The following is a 24,462-nucleotide window of genomic DNA, read 5'->3' on the forward strand; positions in this document are numbered from 1 at the left end:
AGTTAAACTGGCCTCGTGTGCAATTTAGCAAACAGTGTCAAAGATGTTATGGGAAAAAGCATGGAGTAATCATTGTGAGACATCAACTCATGAGGCAAATGGAGCAAAGCAGTGGAAAACAAAATGGTGACAGTATGTCACAATAAACTGGGATACAGTGCAACCAGGGTGAGCAACAAGCACTGATAACAACGAGTCCACCATTTACAACTGTTTTCAGACATAGCATTGACATTTTTAGGGTTAAAGACTGAACTAGGTTTACTGCTGTCCAGCTTGCAAGACCAATCCAATCACTCTGAGGCGGGGCCTCAAGGGTTAAAGGATCCCTTCCTGTCAGAGAAGCTCCTGCTGGGTGTTCCCATGAGATCTGCATTGACCACAACAGCACCCAGGTCCTTTTTCACACTTCAGCAAGAGTGTTTAACCACACGTCCATGTCAGCAAGTCTCCGAGCAGTAATGCACAATTCACCTGAATGAAAGAATGCCGAATTGAGCACAATGAAGTTAAAGGCTTTATTTATTAACATTAAAATGAATTAACTGCCAGATTAGTAATTCTGCCGTGGGATTTTTCAGATGTAAAATTTCCAGGAAATTGTGTCACCTCCATGACGTACACTCATCACTCACACTAATCGTTATCAGTCTGTCAGCTAATCCTGGGAAACATGCATATCACAGTGCTGATAAATTATGAAATCAAAATGTTGCTCATTTGGCATTTACACGTATGCTTGGCAGAATACCTTTTTAGAGATTCTGGGTAAACACTTCACCAACATGTTTTTTTTTTTTCCACACAAACTGAGCAAAAACAGGATCTGACCCTCAACCTCAACTGTTAAACAGTGAAAATACTTGCACTATATATGGTCTTTTCATCTTACCATGATTGCCCCTCTTTCAAGGTGAGAAAATGATTTTTACCAATGCCATAAACAGATACAGTGATAAAACATGTCACTGTGTAAGCAGATATGAAGGTTTTCTACAAAGTATGTCCATCTTCCTATGAATGGCAGGACATTTAGCATGAGACAGAATCACCCATCCATAAGCATGGCTCCATGAATTCCTGGTACACTAAAGGGCTGCTACCTTAATATGGAGGGATAATGCCAATGAATATAATTCTGAAGCACAGAGGGTCATGGGAAAAAAGTCACGGCCACATAACGACAGAGCCATTTACAGCAATGATAACAGAACTGTTCCACGTGAATAGCAAACCTTTTTAATGACTTTACATAAGGCAAGAATGTGCATATAACATCACACAGGCCTTTTTCAGAAAGGCAAAAGCAGAGCAAGCCTCAACAAAGTAGATTTTACATACTTTACACAGCATACAGAGTTGTGGTGTGTTGTGTCATTGTCATTAGAAAGATTGCTCAAAATAAAGCAAAACCTATTTTAGTACAGCAAAGCACTACATTTTTGCTGACGCCAAAACCATTTAAAACTGGTGACCAAAATTGCCTCACATTTTATATGAGTCATGCGCTCACAGTTTCATTGGACTTCACGGCTAATTTGAAACAAGGAGACACAGAAATCAAAGCGGTCTGTGTGCTTGTTAAACCCTTATTGAACCTGATCTCCTAGTGCATAAATCTTCACTGCTAAACCACAAATTAACATATATACATAACATGTCTTAGGCCACTTTTTTTTCTGATTGATGAAATACAAAGTTATGAATTATTTTATTGTTTTGCGGGATCAGGAAAACCAATGATATGCAACACAAATTTTACATGACATTCTGGGTCACAGTGACCACATGCAGACATGAATAACTGTTTAAAACGATGATGATTTAAAAAGTCCAACTCAATTGACTTAACTAGCAAATGTGAAGTTCACAAAACTGGTAACACAAGCCGGAAAGTGTACATGTGAGCCACCGTGCATGGTCTGTTATTTCAGGCTGGGGGTTTGCGCATTCAGGGAGCGAACAGCCTCCCTTTCCGAGCCCTCTTCTCTGATCTCATCATTAGTAATAGATTCCAACAACATGACAGGCTTCTGCACATGCGTCCAACCCTGACCTTTCTGTCCACCTGAAAAGGACAGACGGGGCGAGCGTAATGCTGAGATTACCATGGACGCCAGCAGCCCACCCGCAACAGGCCTAGGTGAAAACAAAGCCCTCCTCCACCCTGACTGGAAATCAATACAACAGCTCCCTTCCTTAAAATGGGTCACAAGGAAGGCGCACAGGGAAGACAAACAGCTTAAGACAGACAACTATCTTAAAGGAAAAAATGTCTGCATAATATTGTGACTTATCTCTGAAAAAAAATGTTTTTGTGTGTGTCTTCTTGAATGCCTGGAGTGTTTGAGTCGGATATGGCGAGTAAGGCAAAGGTGTCCCGCACTAGAGGGGGACAGGGAGTTTGTCTGGGACGCTGTTGAGAACAGCAGAAACTCAGCCGCCTTTGCAGCACACTGTGGTTAGAATCAAATGGCCTGTGTCGACCCACAAGCCCCTTCTGCTCTATTTTCAGAAAATCCTCCCCTTCCGACAGTGCACACTACAGCAATCAGTTACAAAAGCACGTAGAGATCAGCAGCATGGTCTGCTATGCCTATGAAAGATGACCCCCATGCTAAGTTTTTGGTTTTTACATAACCAAAACCAAAACCATGTTTTACTTATGATAATAAACACATGGATCGTTGAGAAAAATGACCCATGAAGAGTGATGTAAGGCTTTTGGTGATGTTAAAACAGACTTTACAGGTTTAATTTAGGATATAAGCAATGAAGAAAAATAACATAATTAAAAACCTGCGTTTCTAGGTTTGCAAACTTCACATCCAAGGAATAACAGCCGTTGTTCTACGGTTTGCAAACGCGTAACTAGGTTTGGAAACTAAGGAAATGAACTGACATTATTGCTAACGGTGCCCCTAAATCATCCATTTATTTAAGTTGAGCATTAAATGCCTCTGTGGCCCACAAGCAGCTGAGGTGCGATAAGGAAATGACTGCCCTTCCCACTTGGCCTGGCCCCCCCACCCCCCCCCCCTTACTCTCACAGCGCAGCCACAGGAAGCATGAGTAAGAGGCATGCAGCACTCAGCAAACGCCACGCAGCAGAGGTCAGGAGGGCCAGGAAAAGGAAGAGAAAATGCTCTCTCCGTGCCTAAATCCTGCTCCGTCGCCTCCACGGCTCCAAACACACGGGGAGAGACAGGAGGCCAGCGTGCTCTGTGCTCATGGAGTGGAAGTAAGCTGAGGGGACGAGGGGAAGCGGGCTGTGGCTGTGGTATACTCAGTACACACAGTTGCATGTATACATGCGCACACACACACACAGAGACACACACACACACAGGCGCGTGTGCACACACACACACACACACACACACAGACACACACAAACACACACAAACTCACAGACAGACACATCAAAGTCAAAGTCAAAGTCTACTTTATTGTCATTCCAACCATACAACAAGTAGTGTACAGCAGAACGAAATTGCATTTCTCCGAGCCCAATGCTCAATGTGCACAGACACATACACACAAACTCTGTCTCTCTCACACCCACTCACACACAAACACACACACAAACTCACAGGCAGACACACATATACACATACGTAGACAGTTGAAAGTGACACAGCGGTCTCTGGCCACAATATAGTACCAGAGCTTAGGGTTTCTACAAGGGGAAGCTAGAGGGTTTCTTTGTAACTTCTAAAATGAGACAATGGCAAACCGATTCTGAGAGCTGCCCATTTCCTGTTTCATATTACTTCACACACTGGCAGTTCCTTGGGACTTGAATCTTGTCTGGGTCTCAGAACCTTGCTGAACAACTCCACTTCCTTGTGTACAGTTAAACAGGATCAACGTCCTGTCACCGGCTCCATATAAGCAAGTACTGGTGCTTCAGCTGGTACTATGCGTAACAACTGCCCACCCAACGTCTGCTATAAAGTGACACCAGGAACAGAGATGAGGCAACTCTGTGTTCCAAGTTATCACATTTTAACAGGCTACGATACTGTCACGGCAAAGTTACGCGTTATAGCCGGGATATGGACAGCAGACCATCTCAAAAGGACATAAAGGGAAATGAGACTGTACCATGTATCATTTTTCTTAGAACCACCACATATAGTAGAACCTTTTTTTAGAACTTAACACTTGGAACCAGATTGACCCAGGAGCAGACAACGCCACTTTGGAAGAGAAGTAAGATATATATATATTTTAATATATAATATTATAATATATATATATTTTTTTTTTGTGGAGAGAGTCTTCACACAAATGTTGTGGTTTTGGAACATTGAAATGGAAAAAACAACAACATGTGCTTATTAAAAAAACACACAAACAAATCCATATGTTATTGATAGCAGCCCTCTGGAAACAATGAAGGCCTTTGGCACATCTGTTTGACAAGCGTCACTTATTCGGGTGAGGCCTCCTGTGTGCATGAGCCTGGAGTTCACCACCCTGCACAATTTTCTGCACAGCTGCGGACGCAACCCCCGGTGAAATCTCAGACAGTACCTCAGCTCATCACAGCCTCCAACGAGCTGCCCCCCCCCCCCCCCCATCCCCACCTCACCCCCACCGCCAAGGTATCCATTACCCATCATTCGTTATATGATATCTAGACAGCAGAGGGCAAATAACCGGCATCCGCTTAAAATGGCACTCTGAAGGGCACTCGGCCGCCACTGCCGAAGAGGCCATATTGATTTTTGTCTCTGTCTTGGCTAAATGCGTTATATTTAAACTGTGGAAAATCCAATGGGTTATCGGATGTGTCTGCTAATTTAACCCGTGGCTGCCACATAGTGAACCCTCTACCAGCGCAGCACTCTCAAATGTTCCGTTCTACAGAAAATATCCCCCTCTTGTCAAACCAAACATATATGTTTTGAACATGATGCTTGTGTCTATTCATGTGACATAATGTCTCAGTCAACCACAGTCGTAGACAATTGGCGCTGTTTGTGTACTGTCAAATATAAACTCAGACTAAGGTTTACATGCTTTCCATGTAAATTCAATGAATTCACTTTGCCATCAGAACGAGCCCAGGAAATAAGATTTTCCCTTTCATTCATTACAGAATCAGCAGATCAACACCCTGGAGGAAGATCCCAAACAATCCAATAGTATTTGAGATTTAGACTGTTACCTGACAGTCATATACTGTACATGTATCATATATTATACATCATACTGTATATCATATACACAAGAGAACTGAAATGACCAGAAACAAAGGATACCTTAACACTGATATTTCACTGTGCCATTTGTGAATGTAAAGTTTATTTTTTCTATTTTTCTACACTTTGCTGCATCTCAGGCCACCTTGTTGTGTACAAATGTACATTTTAATTGTAAAATACCTTGGTTTTAGAGTTCAAAAACCAAGGTCCTTGGGTCTACAGTCTACTAAATTTCCACTCTATCCTGCTGCCTTAAAACTCGATTCGAATAGCTTAACTATTCCATACTCACTCTGTGTACCTTTCAGTTCTGTAGGTTAGGCTGGTTTTGCACCACTATAGTTATTTTCGTGTGCAAAGGCTTACTTTTCTTTCCACCTCAGCATTTCATTTCAGCTGATTACAGGGCATTAAGTGATGACTCTGCATGCTGTAATTTTCCCTTATAGAGGCAAATGATTTCTGTCATTGACTAGAGCAACAGGCTTCTAGGCATGGAAATAATGGCATTGTTTCCTATTGTCGAAACATATTCAGAATGACCCTAATGATGAAGCGGAAAGACAGTTTGTCCACTGCTCAGGGATATTAGTAGATGACTCCAATTTTGCTTAGATGGCTCTGAAATTTTGATAAACTGACATAGAAATGAACCTCATTCTCTCTCTTTTCTATTAAGCAATCTTCATGGAACTCTGTATCAATGTCACTGGAAAGTGTGCCACATCAGCAAAAGTGTGATTGGTCGATTGACTGGTCAGATGAATGATGGTCTACTACAAATGCAGAGCAGTGCACCGGATGAAAGATCGACAATGATTAAACCAGCCGTTTTTCTGTGACTCAAAAACATGGGGAAAATGCTGATAATGCTTCACTATTGGCATGATCGTCATACTCTGTCCTGCCCTCAGACCAAATAAAGTGTTGTTTATCAACTGAAAAATTTTGGACACATAATGTGTAGAATAACTATTTATACATTTATTTGACGTGTGTATTGAAAATGCCTAGTTGCTCCCCTGTCTTGGCAATGCACCAAGCAGATGTTTTTTTTATTATGAAGTGCAAAATGAAGATGTTGGTGGTCTATTTTTGAAATGTCCAGTAAATAAATGAGTTACAGTACCATGTTAATATTAACTATGTTCAATTTATATTAGATGGAAGTAAACATTTCTGCAGATGTAAAAACATCTGTGGCAATTGGTACGCAACACAGAGAAGGTAACAGAAAGCCTGAAGATTCTAGCTAGCAGCTAGCCGTCAATGAAAATAGCTGTGGTTAGAGAAGGTGGCCTCAGAGTTTTATTCAAAAGATTACAGGAAGATGGTAAACCATCTCCCACAGAAAACCTCCAATAGGACAGGGTGATTTAGTGTAGGACAGGGACACGTTACTACGTTTTAAGACTTTCAGAGCATTTTATGAGGGAGCCGATGACTAAAACAGCATTGTTTCTTCTATCATTCTGATCATCTTCAGTTCTAGTTATGTCCAGGTCAAAGGCATGAAACTATGACCCGAATCCAGCTTGAGCCCTGCTTTTAAGTACCGCTCCTCTAATATGGACCATATGACAGGCTGTTATAGATCTAAAGCACCAAAGGTTTCACAAAAACCAAAGGCCAAATGTTGAGACTTGAATCAGTTCCAGTAAGAAAGATGGCCTGTCATTTCGCTTTCTCAGTTTTGATTAGCGTGATCACATTATGTAGCCGCAAATGCCGTGAGAAACACACGAAAAAATTGTAAAGGACAGCCTTTCCTCCCTCAGGTCTTGACTAGCATAATTTTGTATTTCACAAGATCCATTTATATTCAATTTCTACTGAGGGAATTCATGTTAAGGATATGGCTCAAAGACAGCAGCCCTTCAGGTTCCTTTCACTATCACAGCACACTGCCAAACCATTTACATATAAAACACTTCATATAAAATGCGATGCAGACTGCATAAGAATGACAGCCCCACCGATTTGGTCTCCTTAATGCTCCATTACTGCTCATGGACCTGGTCCACCAGACATCATTTTGGGGGGGGGGGGGGGGGGGGGGCGATAACCCGCTAACGTCAAAGCATTTCGCAATGAAGCTGACATCTTAGCCCCATCAACATGGTGCGAGATTCAGTCATGTGCACGTGGCAGCAACTAATCAGATAAGACTCTGCATCAAAATCAGAGAGCATCTGTGAGGGAAGAGAGAGAGAGAGAGGAGAATATTGGGAGGAGAGTCAAGAAGACCTATCTTATTACACGATCCTGAAGGAAGCCTCTCGCCATTGGTCAACATCTTCCAACAGCGGACAGTAGTGGGGGTGGGCGAGCCACACGAGCAAGCAAGCTATTGATCACAGGCGACCTTGAAAGGGCAGACGTCGATCGCTTCATGAGACGCAGGGAAAATGAGTCTCTCCTGGTAGTAAATATCACCTTCGCCGCGGTGAGCACAGAAGGGCATTTTCGCACATGCATATTCAAGATGTAACAGAGCACGCTAATGTGGAAAATTCCACAGGGATGTACTCTCCGCCTCAGAGAGAAGACAGCCTCTTGTCAGCAATCCAGCCGGGCTTTAATCACAGATGATCATATGCAGAGCTCCACTGCACCAGGGAACGGGAAGGAACCATGTTTAACCGGGGCAAGGAATGTGTCACACTTCATAGATTTTGTCATAAATATTGGATACCTGTGGAGACTTTGCTGGCAACAACCTAACAATAACCACCAACGCATTCCTTCCCTAATGGACATGCATTTTAGATACGTTCATGGGTTATCTGTAGAGGCTCCCTCTTTCACGTTTTGAGGCAAGTGCCACACCTCCATGACATAAGGGAAAGCATAAGGGGTATGCAGTGTAAGGCAGCAGGAAGCGGCTCCCATTGACTATTGGTGGACCCGTAGCTTGGGGTCAGCGTTAATCACAACAGCATCCAGGGCCATTATACCCAAGGCCCAAAAGACGCTCAAATTCACAGGTCACCACACCAATCACCACTACCATCACATACACGCTCGCCCACACAAACAAACACACACACACCCTCATAATGACCGACCGATATCCTCATTGAGGCGATCCCCTTCCACCCGAGTGGCCTGCCCCGCCCCCACCCCGCCCGCGCAGGGGGCAGTCCGGTGGCCCCGCCGATCGGCAGCGATCTTTAATTAAAGCTCGCTGGAGAATTTATTAAATTGCCGGCGGGGGTTGTTAGAGCTGTAAATGTTTGCGCGCAGCAGCAAGCGCACACAGTTCTCCCATCATGGCTGAAAAAATAATGAACCCAGGCGGGGCTTTTAACCCCATAAAAAAGGCAACATCTTAGGGTTTTTCCAGTTTTAATGAGTGGAAATTTGAGCACCACTCGGCCCTCGTTTTCCAGGCTTCAGACTGTCAGCTCAGAAACAGAAAGCATGCACCATATGGAGCGAGCAGTGTAAATCTCTGTCCACGTATGCAGAGTGAGGAGCAGATGTCACCAGGGATACTGACCTTGCATTTCACTGACAATCTAATTAAATCAAGTACTTTCGCAATAAAGCTGAATATTTAAACTGAAAACCATCATATTCACCATATTCATAATCATCATATTGTGATTATGCTGTTGTAGCCTTGAATAAAGCACAATATCGTATTTTAAATTAACATGTCAGCTGTAGGAATTTGTTAAAGACTGTGCTAAATGTCAAAGTAAAAGAGCTGTGTATCATGCTGTCTAAGGGTATCAGCTTAACAAATGGCAAACCACCATGCTCAGGAAACAGTGAGGACTGTATGAAATTCTTATCCTACCTTTCCAAAATCCCGAACGTCGAACAGGTCAAAGGCCTCAAAGAGTTCACTCTTCTTCATGGCAAATATCTCACAACATGCACACAGGAAGGTTCTGATGTTCTTCAGGCAGAGGAACTACAGGGGGAAAATTAGAGAAACACTCAATCAGTTGGCATTATCACAGCTCATAAAATGTTAGTCATATCTGAAATGGTCAAGTCAAGACACGACATTGTGATCATGTCCAGAACCAGACTCAGTCCATGGTTCTTTGACCTTAACTCTGAGTAACAAATTTAAGCAAGTGTAACTTTTTCTATATTTATACGACGCAATGTTTAGTGGTAGATGATAACAACAAAAAAACACTGTGTAAGTATACAATATCATAATGCATACATAAATTTGTTGCTAGAAGTTAAAGGTAAATTCCAATGTAAGGCTGAATTGAACCTTCTGGATTCAGAGCGTGAAAGACATTAGAAAGACATTAGACATGTTAGGAAAGTTTGGATACAGGCCTTGACCAAACCTCAGTTCTGAAAAACAAACAAGTCGCAATCAGAAACATGTCTCTCCAAGCACGGAATATGGATCTTACTGTCTAATTTACTGGGTGGGTCAAAGTTATGATTTAGTCTAGACTGAAATTTCAGCAGATACAAAATGTTTTTCTTTAAAGTACATAATCATAACGTATGTAGTCCAATTCACAATGAGGTAATCATGCAGCTTGCTCAGAATCAGCCAGCATTCTTATGATTGCACAAGCCTTGCTCTGTTTACCAAAAAGTTGCTGGAAGATTTTAACAATATGTGATTGGCTTTTGGTGCAAAAAGACAAATGGGTTCATGTCTGGTTCACAATTAAACTTGGCTGCCACACCAAACAAAACATTAGTCCGCTCAAGTGTGAAGATACAACTGTTATACATTTAAAGCTGTTCAAACCCAGTTTTTTGTGGCAATGAGAGACGGTTCTTTTGAGAAATTAGCCATCACTGTTATAACTCTGCTGATTTGTGAACCTTTTACAGATTTGGCAAATATTTCTGCAAACGTCTCTGTGTGAAAATTTTGCTGGTGAGATTAATTAACATGCAGTGGATGAGGCTGTATGTAGTGCTTCCAACAGCAAAATGGTCGGGAACAAAGTCAAAATAACACAGAGCAACTGGGTGGTCACTAAACAAAATGCAGTGATTTACTGACCACAAAATGCTGATTCCCCACTGTATTTGATCTGGGGGGGCAGTTCTGCACTTTTTATCTAAGTGCCTCTCCTACGACAGAGATTAACTGATGCTCATGTAGGGTAATTAGCTAACATAAAGACAACTGATGGATGCCAGTTTGGAATACTGCAGTTAACAATGGGAGGAAATAGACATAACCTCTCCTCTCTGTGCCTGTTATCAGATATATGCATGCAAAAACTGCTTCACATCATTGTAGAACACCTTAGCAAATCGGACTGCAAAACTCCACCACAATACATCAGTGATAAAATAATTCTGTGCTCAGATGTATTCTTATGTATTTTTCATTTTATTTTATCTTAAAACAACACCACTGCAAGAGGGCCTTATTAAAACTGCATACTTTTTATAGCACAAAAAAAAAACAGGAAGAGGATGAGGAATTTTTTCCTGTTAACATTAACGGGGCATTTCAAGGGAATTAGCCAGCAAGTGTGACTATAGCTGTGGAACTGCTTAGTGACAGACACAATACAGAAATCAACACTGAACAAGCATAAAGATCCACACAACTGATAAGGATCTTAAGTGAACAATCCCCTTACAGTCTGGACAAGCTCGACTTTTTTGCAACACCAGCAGTTACATTTATTTCATTTATTCTTCAGTTGCATTTATTTTTTTGCTTGTGTTGTACTCTACCTCACTTGTAAGTTGCTTTGGATAAAAAGTGTCTGCCAAATGAATAAATGTAGTTACACCAACCCTCAAAAACCTGTTGTCTAGAGACTATTCTGTTCTCTATTCTCTTGGACTCTAGAGACATTTATTACCTCTGTAGTTCCATGTAAACTTTTCGGCTTGAGTAACAGTAAGTAAGGGGAGACTTTTATCATTGAGATTAAAAAACTCTTTGGTTTGGTATATCCTGTTACATCTATATTAAGAATATTACATTCTGAACCCCCATGCATATCCTGAAAATTGACGCCTTTAAATTCAGTCCTTAATAGCGTAGTTTCAAACTCACTGCAATGCACTGTGAAAGCAACGTTTCAATCATCAATGTGTCAATTATAAGTTTGAATAAAAAAGCATAAATATTGTTCTTGACATTTCAGGACAAAGTGCAATCCAGGGCCTTACTCACACAGTAAAACAACCAGCTTGACTATCAAATGTGAAACATGCTATATCTCTACCTTTATGCACTTGTGGGAGGATAAATGGGATCAGACAAGCAAACAGAGCCCTACAGAACTTCAAAATACATATGATGTTTACAGCTGTATGTGCTCGCTATTTTATCGAGAAAGCACATCTTGCAGACGCCCAGGCATCTTTCCTAGTCCCAGGGGGCTCGGTATCTGAAGGAAGCAGGCTAGAGATACTTTGAAAGCTTCTGTGGAACTCTGAAGTGCTGCACATGAGCATGAATACCAACCACTCAGAGACGTGCTGCCAGAATGAGAGAAATCCCCCATTTGCAGGGGATATTTCAGTTGATGGGAGGGAAAAGTATGGTAGGAACTCATGGGGACATTCATTAGAGAACAGATTTCTCCAATGGCGGCCTTCCATAAAAACTCAGAGAAAAAAATTTCCTCAAGTTAGACAGTTGAAAAAGAGACTGTTGAGATATGAGCAGGTGCCAAAACACGTCACACCCCTAACACTCCAAACTCACAGAGCAAGAAATGAGCCCACACGAAACCATGAACACTCACTCCTGCCTCCCTTGTAGCCACTCATATTCTTGCAATGAAAACAAACTTGCCATTTCCAAATTATGCCGTTTTGTAATCTCTTATCCCTTGGACTAAAATCAGTACTTTTCAATCATATCAGTGCTAACCAATCCCGATATGTATCTTGCAACGACAACCTTGTAAAACAACATCTGTGAAATAAAATAATAAAGAAAAAATAGTAAATATCCACACAGCTGTGACACACCCCTTCTCCTAGTCTGTGTCCCTGTCCGTGCCTGCTCTGTGACTTATGGAGCAGTTTGAATCTTAAAGAGGAAAAAAGCAGTTGTCAGATCGTGGCTGATACAGGCGTCTGGCCAAACCTCCTATCATATCTGGGGTTTGCGACATACTGTCAGCCAGAGCAAGTTTTCTGCGGAAATTCCTCTAGCTCACCTCTGGTTCCCCAATTCACTCTGGTTCACCTCAGGCTCAGCTGACTTACTAATACAGGTCAGTGGAAACACAGCTACAGGTTACATCAAGAAAGGTCTATACAGCATTTTAGTTAGTTACCAGGTGAGCTGTGTGCAAACTACGTCAAGACATAATGGTTTAGATGTACTTCATTTTCATGAGGTAACTGTACATATATGATATGGTTCATAATTTCATATCACATGTGTGTAGCATGGAGTATTTTTTTTCTTTTAGTTTGCTTTGTGTTTTGACTTGCCTCAGGCAGCTCATACATTTGTGCCAGTTGAGATAAAATGTATTGTGTGTCTTGAAAACCAATGCCCACCATTATGTGTATCTTTAGTGGTATGGAACCTGAACTGAACCACTGGGGGAATGGAGCAAATGACAAATGGAAGAAAGGATTATTTAACACGGCAGAGGCAATCATTCATTCACATTCATTCATTTACTTGTCCCCAAAAAAAGGTGTTGCCATTTGAAAATGAAAGTAATGTATTGTAAAAGATTTAATCATTCCAGATGATTCCATCTTGCAAATACGTTGTGTTACCCCATGTCAGTTACTTGATTCTTACTTTGATGATGGATGGAGACAAACAGGGTAAAATCCATGAAAATGACCTTAACTGGGGGATTTTTAGATCAATGATGTTTTGGGAGAGTTGCCTAGCAACCCCGGTTGAAGATCATTTCAGTAAGCTGTTTCCTGAAATTTAGCAAGGTGAAATGGATACCAATGGATGTCCTTAAGATCCTTTTTGCACTCCTCCAACTGATTGCTTTTCCAAATGGTGACACAATGCCACAGCATCATATTCCATCTGTGTGGGAATTGGTGATATCAGTGGAGGCTCAGTAGGTCACCCGAAACCCAATTTGGATGAGACAATTTGTAAGTCACAAGAAGTCACTGCACAACACACTGCAGCTCATATTACATTACAGTGCCGTGGAAAAACATCTGTAAAACAAAGTATAAGCCTTCTGAAATTCACATTCTGCTCTCATTTTTTAAAAAAGTCTGCTCAGACTGTGTAACTGTGTTTCTCTTCCAAAATCAAAAGGTCTGAGCTTTGCTTTAGCATTTTTCAACAGGCACCGAAGCCAACCAACTGACTGCTTGCACCATGGCAACCCTCGGAAGGAGTCAATATCAGTGCAGTGTGTCAGGACGCCTAATCAGGTCCCATCAATTCAATTATAGATCAGTGCAATTCCAGACAATCTCACTTAGGCTTTCCTATCTCTCATTTGCCTATTACTGCATAAATGTGGATGAATTGAAGAGGTCGCTTACTGTGCTGCTGAAGAGAGTCAGTACTGCAGGATGTACACAGAATTCAATCATAGCCCTGCAAGACTCGTTCAGTTAAATTGATGAGAGGCACATACAGCCAGCCCAAGGATGGAAACTGACTGTCTGCATATCACAGCTTAACGACCGTATTGCAATTTTCAATGAGCGAGACTTTCGGTGACGAGCCAAAATAACCATAACAACAATAATCAATTTTCCATTTTCCAAGAATCAAATGATCATGCAATATTAATTTTACAATCGTATGGCATCAGCTTGCTTCATCAAGGCACCACTACAGACTACATATCACAGGTATTACTGGAGACTGCTATTTGAAGTGAACTAGGCAAGCCTACATTATGGCACAGAGCAATACACTTGGTGGGAGTCAGGTGTTTAAACAGAAATTGATTAAGTCCCACTCAGTTCTCATCCACTGGTGCACTCAAACAATCAGCTCTAATAGCCGTGCTGCCCAAAAGGGCACCTCAGGCAAAAAATAAATAAATAAATAAATAAATAAAGCACCCTTGTGAAATTCAAATGGTATTGATGTATCAATAATTCACACTCAGAGATCAATGCTTTTTTTTCAGTAAAAAATCCACAACTGTTACGAGTGCTTTCAGCTGAGATTTTACTGAAGCAAATTCTTTTTTCTTCCATCAAGAAAGCCAGAATATTTACTTCCAATGATGTCTTCATAGGTTATGCCTATATAAACACAGGGCGCTGTGTTTTAATGTGTACCTAATTTAAACATGCCCTCCAAAATGTATAGATTACAATAAAAAATGTTCTACAGAATAATGAAAATGTCAAACATTCAAATCATGTAAAGGGTACAGATATAAGACAAAAATGGACACAAAATTCATGTGTACAGGTACAGCCACCAGGTTGTGATGTAAAAACAGGGGTATACATTTCCTAATGGAAAGCTGTGGAGAGAAATGATATGTGAGCAAACCTTGTGAGTATGTGAGTATGACATGTGAGATACTGTTTATCAATAATATAGGGTCCTTCCACCCCCACTCATCTCTTTCCTTTAAGGGGACGCCCAAAAGGGTCTCTCAATGGAGCGTGAAGTCAGTGTATCCAGCCCCACCCCCTTCTCTCCCTCTGAGATGGTCCAGTGCATAATTACAATATCTGAGCTCAGCTGCAGTGGGTATTGTGAATTGTGCGTATGTCTGTGTGCATGTTAGTATGTGTGTGTGTGTGTGTGTGTGTGTGTGTGTGTGTGTGTGTGTGTGTGTGTGTGTGTGTGTGTGTGTGTGTGTGCATGCAAATGTGTGTTAGTTTGTCTGTGTGTGTGTACACTCTTGCATGCATGATCATATGTGTGTGAGGATGCCTATATGTATGTGCCTACACTCGGAGCATTACTTTACTTTCTGCGGTGCTGAAAGGTTATTAAAGATCCCCAGATCATCAAATCAGGGCAGGTTATTTGAGTACTCAAGACCAAATGGAAACACCAGCTCAAAACCGAAGCAAATGTTCTCACATCCTTCGCAACTCACTAATCTAGGTTTTTATTAATAGCTTGCTTTGCTAGATTGAAATGCATTTTAGGCATTTGTATCTACAGTCCAGGGTAAATCAGCTTGCAAAGATACCATTTCTTTCATCCGGCAGCAGTGTTGGTATTAGCACTCTATTTTTGCCTAGAATCATACAATGAAACCGCGTTTCATTTAGGAAGTGCTCAGGGGTACATTATTTTCCTAATGGTCCAATGAAAGCCTTTGGAGTAAAGGCTGCTCTGTTGCTGCAGGCAATATGGAGTCTAAATAATATAAAGTTAGATTACTCACTCAGCATACAGGCTGAAGTGACATGATCTAGGCCAATTTCTGCAGGACAGTGACCCGATGATTCATTTCACATTAGCACATTACTAAAACAGCCATTGTTTTGCAAAATTGACTTAAGTATATTTTCATGGAACTCAACTGACCAGATGGCTGCATTTAACTGGGATAATATTTTACTTAAACCAATTTTAGGCAGCATGTTCTACTTGAGAAGGATAAAAAGGCTTTCACAAAGAACTAAATACAATCAAATTGCAGTGACCAAGCAGCAAAACGTAATACCTAACTGTTATTAAATTGTGTAGGACACAAAATCATTTCACAATTCTCTGTGCCTACAAAACCATGCTATGGATATGAAAATTTATTTACAAATGATTCTGTTCTTACAATGCCTAGTAAGTGTTTTTGGCTTTGAAGTGGAAGGAAATTGTTGTGTCACTCGATATTTTTAAATGAAAAAACTTGAAAAAACTGACCCAGTATACATAATTGACATACAAATTAAATCTTAAATCTTTTTTGTAATTTGTGATTTTATCTGTCTTTCATTTCATGTATATATAAGAAAACAAATAGAAATAATTGTTGTCATAGATAATAATAATCTGTGTTGACATACATAATTGAAACGCATATTTATGTAAATTGAATAAGAATAATATTTTAATATAAAGACCAGGAATAAAAGCTAAAGGTCTTGGTCCCACTTGAACTATTGAAAGAATTGTAAATATTTAATCTATACCCTCTCTAATTGGGAAAATAACATCCGCTACTCTGTTGCACAGCCCCTTATCCATCCCACTCCCTGGTGGATGGGGAGCCAGTTACCTTGGCGACAGAATGAAAGGTCAGTGCTGGTATGTGTGTGCGCGTGTGCAAGCGTGTGTGTCTGGTGGGCAGGGATTTACTCGACCGTGCAAAGACTTACAAATCTGATCATGACAGCGGCATGAAAATGCAAACCATGTTAATACTATCGTTGTCACACAAATACACTATACAAAGGACTCAGCTAAACACCATGATAATTTGCATTAACATGTGCACTAATTGATCTCTGAAAAATACAAATATATAATTTATAATCTTACACATTACACAGTAGTACTTTAATAAGGTCGCCATTAATAAGGTGATTGTTTCAAGGTCATTGTTTGTGTAATTGATACATTTTGTTATTCATTAGTACTTGAAAAAAAGGTATACACCACACCGGAATCCACCTCAGAGGGTTGACACTGGCTTTTGATTGGTCTGTCTATGGCACCCTCAGTAAATCTGTGGGATTTAGGCCCAAGAAGTGAAAAAGCCAGGCCTGCATAGTCTCTGTAATACATCATTAGTGACCACTGGGGCTCCACAAATGAAAATGCCCTCTGTGGACCAAGAAGCTTTACTGACAGGAAGCAGTACCTCTCCACTTAAATCCTATCCCTAATTCTCCAAGGTCTCATGTGCTTTAAACATACCCAATGAAAACCTGAAAACATGAATCTTGGAACACAGCATGAAAGGAGGCAAACAGCCATGAAATACAGTCTCCTTTTAAGACATTATGTGTTTATTTGTAGACATCTGAGCTATATAAAAACCTTTGGTTCCGGTTTCTCATTTTCAACTTTCCTCAGCAAAGGTTCGTATTACGATAAATGAAAACGTACTGAACGAGGCGATTGGGTGCACTGAGCAGTACATCAAGAGCAAGAGTACTGGTTTTCTTTAAAAATCACCAGCTTTTCGTATCATGATTCACTGTTGCCAGGTCTGAAAAGCCTGTTCACCCGAATCCTGTACTGCATGATCAAAACAACCCTCAAAACAGTATACTGTTTGCCTGTCACAGTTTATTTCTTTAATAAGCATGTTTGATGGAATAATATTCCTATTTCTACCCATTTATACAGCCGAACTTCTGGAGAAAATCAGACTAAGTATCAAGAACTGACTGACCAAGACTGGCTGAGACTGGAAGTCATAATCATATCATTTAAAGTCCCACTCTCTGAATAAATGAATAACTAGTATAGCTATGTTTTGGAAAGATTTTATGATCAAACCACAGATAAATAACTGTGTGCATTAGATGTGCATTAACTGCCTTCACAATCTGTAAAGAAGGGGAAGGGTTACACATTTTTGCTCATCACAGTCATCGTAGTTGCTCATCACAATTATCTCTTGATTCAAATTAAATTTGTCCTTAAATATGACTCAGACGCATATGCATTTTGTCAATTAAACCGTAAAGTTTTACAATCTTCACCCTCCACCCTCCTTTTAAATGGATCTGCTTTCAGCTTTTCAGTTTAAAACCAGTCAGCAGTAATGCATATCTTTTTTCCTGATATTCAATGGTACGTAAAAGATACGGAGCAGTATGAATAGAAAAGTCACATGTCCAAATTTGAATTATTAAGAGGGTTAATGTCTAAATCAAGCTCTTAACTTCCAGGCAGTTTTACATTTGGAGTAACTGTGCAAAGATGTCCCTTTCTTGATAAAGTGGTAAAAGCACAGACTTCAGAACTGATCCCTCTGATTTTGAAAGGTTGATCCCTTGAGGTAGGTAAAGGTACACTACCCCCAAATGTACCCATAAAAAATCTGTATTAAGGGCTAACAGTATATGCAAGGATTAAACTATCAGCAGTGTACTGTCCATCACCCTGAACTGGGTTGTTTGCTAAGGCAATAAATCATACAGCAAGTTGTCTGAACAGACCCAAAGCTACATTATCATTCTTTCAATGCCCACAGACGATGCCATGGCTCCCTGTGCGAGTCCCTCCTTAACAGCGAAAGCGGAAATGCAGACTTGCTGCAATCCTGCGTGCTGCGGCCGAGCAGAGAAAACAGAGGATTACAGTTTTGCAACACAGCGCAATGAAGCGCTTTCACATTTACATTACAGTCATCCGGCAGATGCCCTTATCCAGATCAACTTATCGAGCAAAGTGGCATAAGTGCATAATACACAGTATGGCCATATGAACAAAAATACATACGAGTCTTTCCAGTCAGTCAGATTAGGCAACGTCAGAGGAGACTTCACGGCCGCTCCTACCGGACACAGGGCCACAGCCTGTCAGGAGTCCAACCCACTACAGAGCAGTACTCCACTATGACTGTAACCAGCATTTCAGGGCCTTTTAGCTTTTCCTCTACTCCAGGCTACAGGGCAACCTCCTCACTGATCCTCAGGCACTACATTAGCAGACCTACAGCAAAACTCTTAACTTAACTCCAGCACCCGCTCACCTGTTCTTAAGCACAATTCATTTAGATTTAGATTTAAGTGTCATTTGTTAACCAATAGCCGTCCGTCTCTTACACAAGCGATTACAATTGCCTAGCTGCAGATGAGGTCAATGGAACAGATCTGTCATAAGATGATTAGTGAATACAGTTCAGTTCAGGTTCCTCATTTTACCAGTCATTTACAGTCACGTCATTTAAAATACCAACAAGTTCCCAACTATTTTAACATACGTTTTAAAGTCTGCTCTGTGTGGGGACAGGTGAAGGTTAATGCTTCACACAGACAAACTGTAAGAATCACGAGCTCAAGAGGCGTTTGCTTTTCCACTTCCCAAACATGACATCATTACAAAGCCTCTACATCCTTCCTCTTGGTTACGTTGCATAATTTCCATCTTTTCTCCTCTTTAGCATGAGAAATCATACTCTGAAGCTCATATAGTGGGGTTCACTGGAGAAAGCAAGGCACAAGCAGCCAGTTATATGGATGCTGGTACAAGCTTTTGTATCTCTGCATAGGGTTATGGGTCAAATATCTGTGTTCCGTAGCTTTTACCATCTGCTGGGTGGGGCTCTGGACAGTAATGGCTTGAATGCTTTTTACCATGTTCTGCTTTCGATAAAACTAGAGTATAAAAATTTTAGTCCAGCTGAGATGGACACCTGGCTAACCCGCAGGCTGTGACAGCTAGCTGTCCGCACATTTTGCTGTTAATGGAGGTGCAACCCCAAGCATTTGACTTGTCTTAGAGGACACTGGCGTGCTTAACAGCACTTGACTTCATCAGGGTGAATTACAGTGTGGGTTCACTTCTCCCCCTCACAGAAGCACTCTGCTGCAGATTTTAAACCAGGACCTTGTGCAATGAAAGAAACATGCAGCAGTCATTCCAGGAAAAAGAACATTCACAAGCATGTGGAGGTAGATGTGCCTACAGTCCCCATACAAAATGATCTTGTGCGTCACTCGTGAGAACAAGATGCCACAGAGTTGCAGCTATGGAGTACGATGTCAGAGCAAATGTTTAGTACTACATATACTGCATTCCGTAGTACAAAATCGGTGTCAGCTTAGTCTGATCTCTGCCATTTGCCTCTTAGGACCAACCTGGAGATGTGCTTTTTCTCAAACGAGATTAGTCATTTGTCACATTGCCCTGTGGCTTGGAGCATCTGAAGATAACTTGCACAACTTCTGTTTTTTTGGTTTTTTGGGTTTTTTTTTTTTTTTTGAAAGGAAGGTTTTGACTCATTACTGCACCTGTTGCCGCTTCCTCTCTCTCTCCGAGTTCCAGAGGAAAAAAAAGGCTGCCCGCTCTCCTCTCTACCTTCTCAAAAAGTAATCTGTGCTGGATTGATCTTGAAGGGTGCCCTCTTTCTACCTTTCCAACCTCTGTAAGCATATCATCCATTCTGTGAACGCAAATGGCTCCGAGCCCAGATTATGAAAGGTGACGAGTACCGCGAACCCACTCCATTGGGTCATTTCATCCCCTTTTTTCCCCTTCAAAAGACGTAAACACACCGTGGGCACTTGGGCTGTGGTTGCCGACCTTACTGACGAGGCTGCTAATAGAACGCTGTAAATCACCAAAGGGGGGGGGTGTATTGTGTATTAATTATACAGCTAATGCAGTGAAGGAGCCTTGCTGCTTTGGGAGCGCATTAAATCCTTTGAGGTGAGCCAAATGAGGTCCAGACAGTATCTTTGTGGCAGGCCTCTTCGGGCCTTTTGTCTTGCTCTTGTCCCCTGGGTGAGGCTGTCCTGCGTCCCATGTGTTGTAATGGGCAGATGATAAAATAGCCGTCTCTGCCATCATGAATAATTCACCCTGGAATTCGCATTTCACCCTGCAGTTATGTAAATTTCACCTCAATACTGAAAGCTGAAAGGGGCTTTTTTTTCTTCGTTGCTGTGGTGATTCAAAACTCAGCAGCGCTCATCTACAGGGTATCATTCTTTTTGAATTCACCTACTGTAGTCTTCTACCACTGTAAATAGTTTACACAAAGTACTACACCATTTACTGTATATTGTGAACTATTTTCATTTTCACTTTAATAAGGGTGTTGTTCTAATTGTGAATTTGCTAAATGTATTTCTTCCATCTGCAACGTCCAGTTTGTTATCATTGTTAATCTGAAAATAAAATTTTCTGGAAAAATTGTAGTGAGCGATTTTTAAGATCAGGAAAGTGAATTACCACAAAGAGAGTCCTGTATCTACAATGGGTGTCCTTCACCATCATGATGATGCCAAATACTGGCTTTCATGCTTAGTGATGTTTATCATTTCTTTGAGCAAGAACCCCATGGCCCCTGTGCTTTTCATATATAGGCAACTTCTCCCCTGCCATATGCCATTCTTATTCTCCCAGATGTCACCAGCCATCAGAGCCAAAGAACAATTTAAAATGTTGTTTAGGACATAAAAGCAATAAAGATGCCAATAACAATAACCGTTCTGGGAAACACTGCTGGGTTCTGTACCAGACCTGGACCACTCTAAACCTTAAAAACAGTAAATTAGAATAGCAAAATCCTATACTATTGACAGTGGGCACCCAGAACTGGTACCATGAGTGCTTTTATTGGAAAACTGTTCTCGCCCGCCTTGTTAAACACACTCTGACAAAGTGGACCCGTATTGCTTATTCATGGGCTGTGTCTGATCCATTCCAGTTGTCACAGTACATCACAGAGCATGCCATAAAGAGCAAGCTGAGGGATATGTTCGTACCGCTGGGTTTTGTGTGGTCTGAATGCCTGTCTCATGTGGGCTGTGAGTGGGCCACAGAACCACGCAGATGTATAATGTACTGCAAAACAGCACAGCATGGGATGTCCCTGTTGAGTGGTTCTGACATAATCTGCAGTCTGGGACATCTCTAGGTAGGGTCTTGCCCCCTGTGATATATGACCTCACAATATCAATCAAAAAACTGCAGGAAGTGTGGCATGACCAGACTGCTGGTCACTCGAAAGGAAGGGTGCCGTTCTTTTTTTTTTTTTTTTTTTGTTTTGTATTTTCAAGGGTTTCTTCGCCAAGTGAAGTGCTGTATTTTGGTATGTCAGACAGCACATAGCCAGATACGGAAGTCCGCAAGTTACAATGGTGAAGCTTCCCCTCTTAATGTTAACCCTTTTTGGTGATGTTGGGAAACACCCTTTGGAAACAGTTACACCGGTCCGGGAAGGAGGGTATGTCCGACAGTAATATTTGTAATGTGAAATATTTGTCACAGAAGAGGTCAATCATGCTGTAACAACTTCTTACACTAGCAGTTCCCACAGCTTTACATTTTAAACTGAAACGGAGCGGCAAGGGAAGATGCAGTGCGCTCAACAAACATTTCGCTTACTGTGGGAGCAAAAAAAAAAAAATGTTGAAGTCATTTACATTTATTCAACAATATATTTAATTTGCTTTACTGACAACAGAACTAACTGGTTGGCCTATGGTTGTACGCCTCACCATAATTTGTTGGAGAAAATTACAAAGAACTTCTTTGGAAGTTTCACTAAGAAATGTTAAAAAGCAGGAAAATATGTAAAGTAACAATAAGCGTATTATACGGAAAAAGAAAAAAATCTAAACTGTAGCAGGTTTGTTGTCGGGTATTGTTTTAGATATCTTGGCATCACACCTGACGTTGTGGTTCCTCTTACCTATAGAGGGCAGAAGTGCTTGAACTAAGATAACGGTACATTTTTGGCAGAGAATAATACAACTTCCTTGATTGAAAAAAAACGGACGCTGATGCTGTCTTTAGGTTTTTATGAATATGCAGGTTAGTCCTTCGTTATAGTTGTCATACTTCCCCCTTTTAAAGACTTCAGCTTGAAAGACGAGGTGAAATTCAAACTGCGAGGAATTATTTACTGGAAGCGTGTTACGCTAGTAAATTAGCCAATATCAGCTGCTTCAGCCAACAATACATGATCCCCTTACCTGTGACATCTGTGGCCTCAGGTTGATCTCCTTCAGATTGATGGACTGGGGTCTCAAATTGTTGAGAAGCTGGCACAGTAGAACGCCATCCCGAAGCGTCTGTGCTAAATCGAATACTTGGGCTGACTCCCATGTTACCCGATGGGTCGGTGGAAGCACCTTACAGTTGATCAGCCACAACGCGCACTGCCTCCAGTACTCCATCGTGTCCGAGCCAGGCTAGATGAAGCGAACGTGTGCTGTTGTTCGGGTTTATAAATTATCACTTCACGAACGGACCGAATCCGAGCTGTCTCCTGTTACATCTAATCCGTGCTCTACAAGCCACCTATGTTGAAAGTGAAACTCAGAGGCGAGAATCGATTGCACTTCCCACTTTTGCATCGCAGAACTATACGCGTAGGCAATACATCGATGAAGGGTTCGCACAGTCTACGGGTTATTACAGAGCAGTACTGCTATGACAGCTCGCGCTGCTCTTTCTCTCCCCCTCTCTGTCTCTCTCTCGCTCGCTAGCTCCCTCCCTCCGTCCCTCTAATGCCGTGCTCTCTTCCGCCTGCTACTCATATGTTCCGCACAGACCGACACCGCCTCCTTTGAAGTGCATATCCATGAGAGCGCGAACGAAGAATGTCACGATTTTCTCGTGGAACAGTTATTGAGTAAATTTATATTCCGTGTTTGCTTCTGTGCGGAAATAAAATAGAAAACTGTTGAGTTTCAGTTTAGCGAGGCACGAACTTCATTGTAACGTTACTCTCCGTGGATGCTGTCAGTTAGGTTACTTTATCTTACGGAAAACAAAAATATTTTCCTTTACATCTCTTTCTTTTTCATTTTCTACACACTGTACTGGTCGATGATTTTCAAACTAATTCGGAGGGTTGATAATTAATCAACTCATAGGAATACGAGATGCCTGACAATCAGCTGTGTTTGAAGACAGCAGCATTTGAAAGGCGACAAAGGCTTATAGTGGGTCTTGTAACAAGTAAATAGGTGTATGGATAGTATAGGCCTCTGTGTGTGTGTGTGTGTGTGTGTGTGTGTGCGTGTGTGTGTGTGTGTGTGTGTGTGTGTGTGTGTGTGTGTGTGTGTGTGTGTGTGTGTGTGTGCGTGTGTGTGTGTGTGTGTGTGTGTGTGTGTGTGGAGTGTAGAAACCAATCTATCCCCAGTTAGGGTGTACTTGTTAATACAAATGTGTGCACAGGGACGAAATGAAGGTTGTTCATCACACTCCTTAATGAAGTGATAAATGTTTAAGGACCGGATGGCTGCTCATCTGTTTATTTGTGTTAACAGCCGTGCTTTCAATAACACATTTGGAAACGTTTCACAGAATGCAAATGAGTATGTGATGGTTATGCAGTACATTTACCCTCACCATTAAACAAACCTTTAAGGATCTCATCAGTATGGAACCAAACCCAATTTTTGTAGATGCTTCCCACCATGTAATGACAGAGACTGTGCTCATGGTTCACGCTCTTCAAATAGGGGTGGAATCACAGAACACAGTTCCATGAAAAATTCTGTTCTGGTTCCTGTCATCATATTGTGGACAAAAGGAAGTCCTTTCTTCCCCTCATTAACATATCAGTTGCTCTGTGCTGAATCATTTAGTGAAAAGCCACTATTGAGTGGGCTGAATAAACATCATAAAATATTGGCACAACATTTAGTGACATCCTTTGGGATGAAGACAGTGACAAGGATATTGACATCTGCCCAATGACAAGCTCTATTTTAC

At 41.3% G+C, this 24,462-nt stretch overlaps 1 protein-coding gene across 3 annotated transcripts in view; it reads right to left on the reverse strand.

The window, feature by feature from the left end:
* The window catches only part of LOC118772586 (guanine nucleotide exchange factor VAV3), a 64,362-nt gene extending 41,161 nt beyond the window's left edge, over positions 1–23,201 (reverse strand). For all 3 annotated transcript variants that reach the window (XM_036521051.1, XM_036521050.1, XM_036521049.1), the window contains exons 1-2: positions 22,713–23,201; positions 9,019–9,135 (exon numbers count right to left, since the gene is read on the reverse strand). In XM_036521051.1, coding sequence (XP_036376944.1) covers positions 9,019–9,135; positions 22,713–22,916 — 321 coding nt within the window. In that variant the 5' untranslated portion in view covers positions 22,917–23,201. The remainder of the gene's footprint in view (positions 1–9,018; positions 9,136–22,712) is intronic.
* Between the last annotated feature and the right edge of the window lie 1,261 nt (positions 23,202–24,462).

Source organism: Megalops cyprinoides, chromosome 2 (assembly GCF_013368585.1).
Source record: "Megalops cyprinoides isolate fMegCyp1 chromosome 2, fMegCyp1.pri, whole genome shotgun sequence".
NCBI lineage: Eukaryota > Metazoa > Chordata > Actinopteri > Elopiformes > Megalopidae > Megalops > Megalops cyprinoides.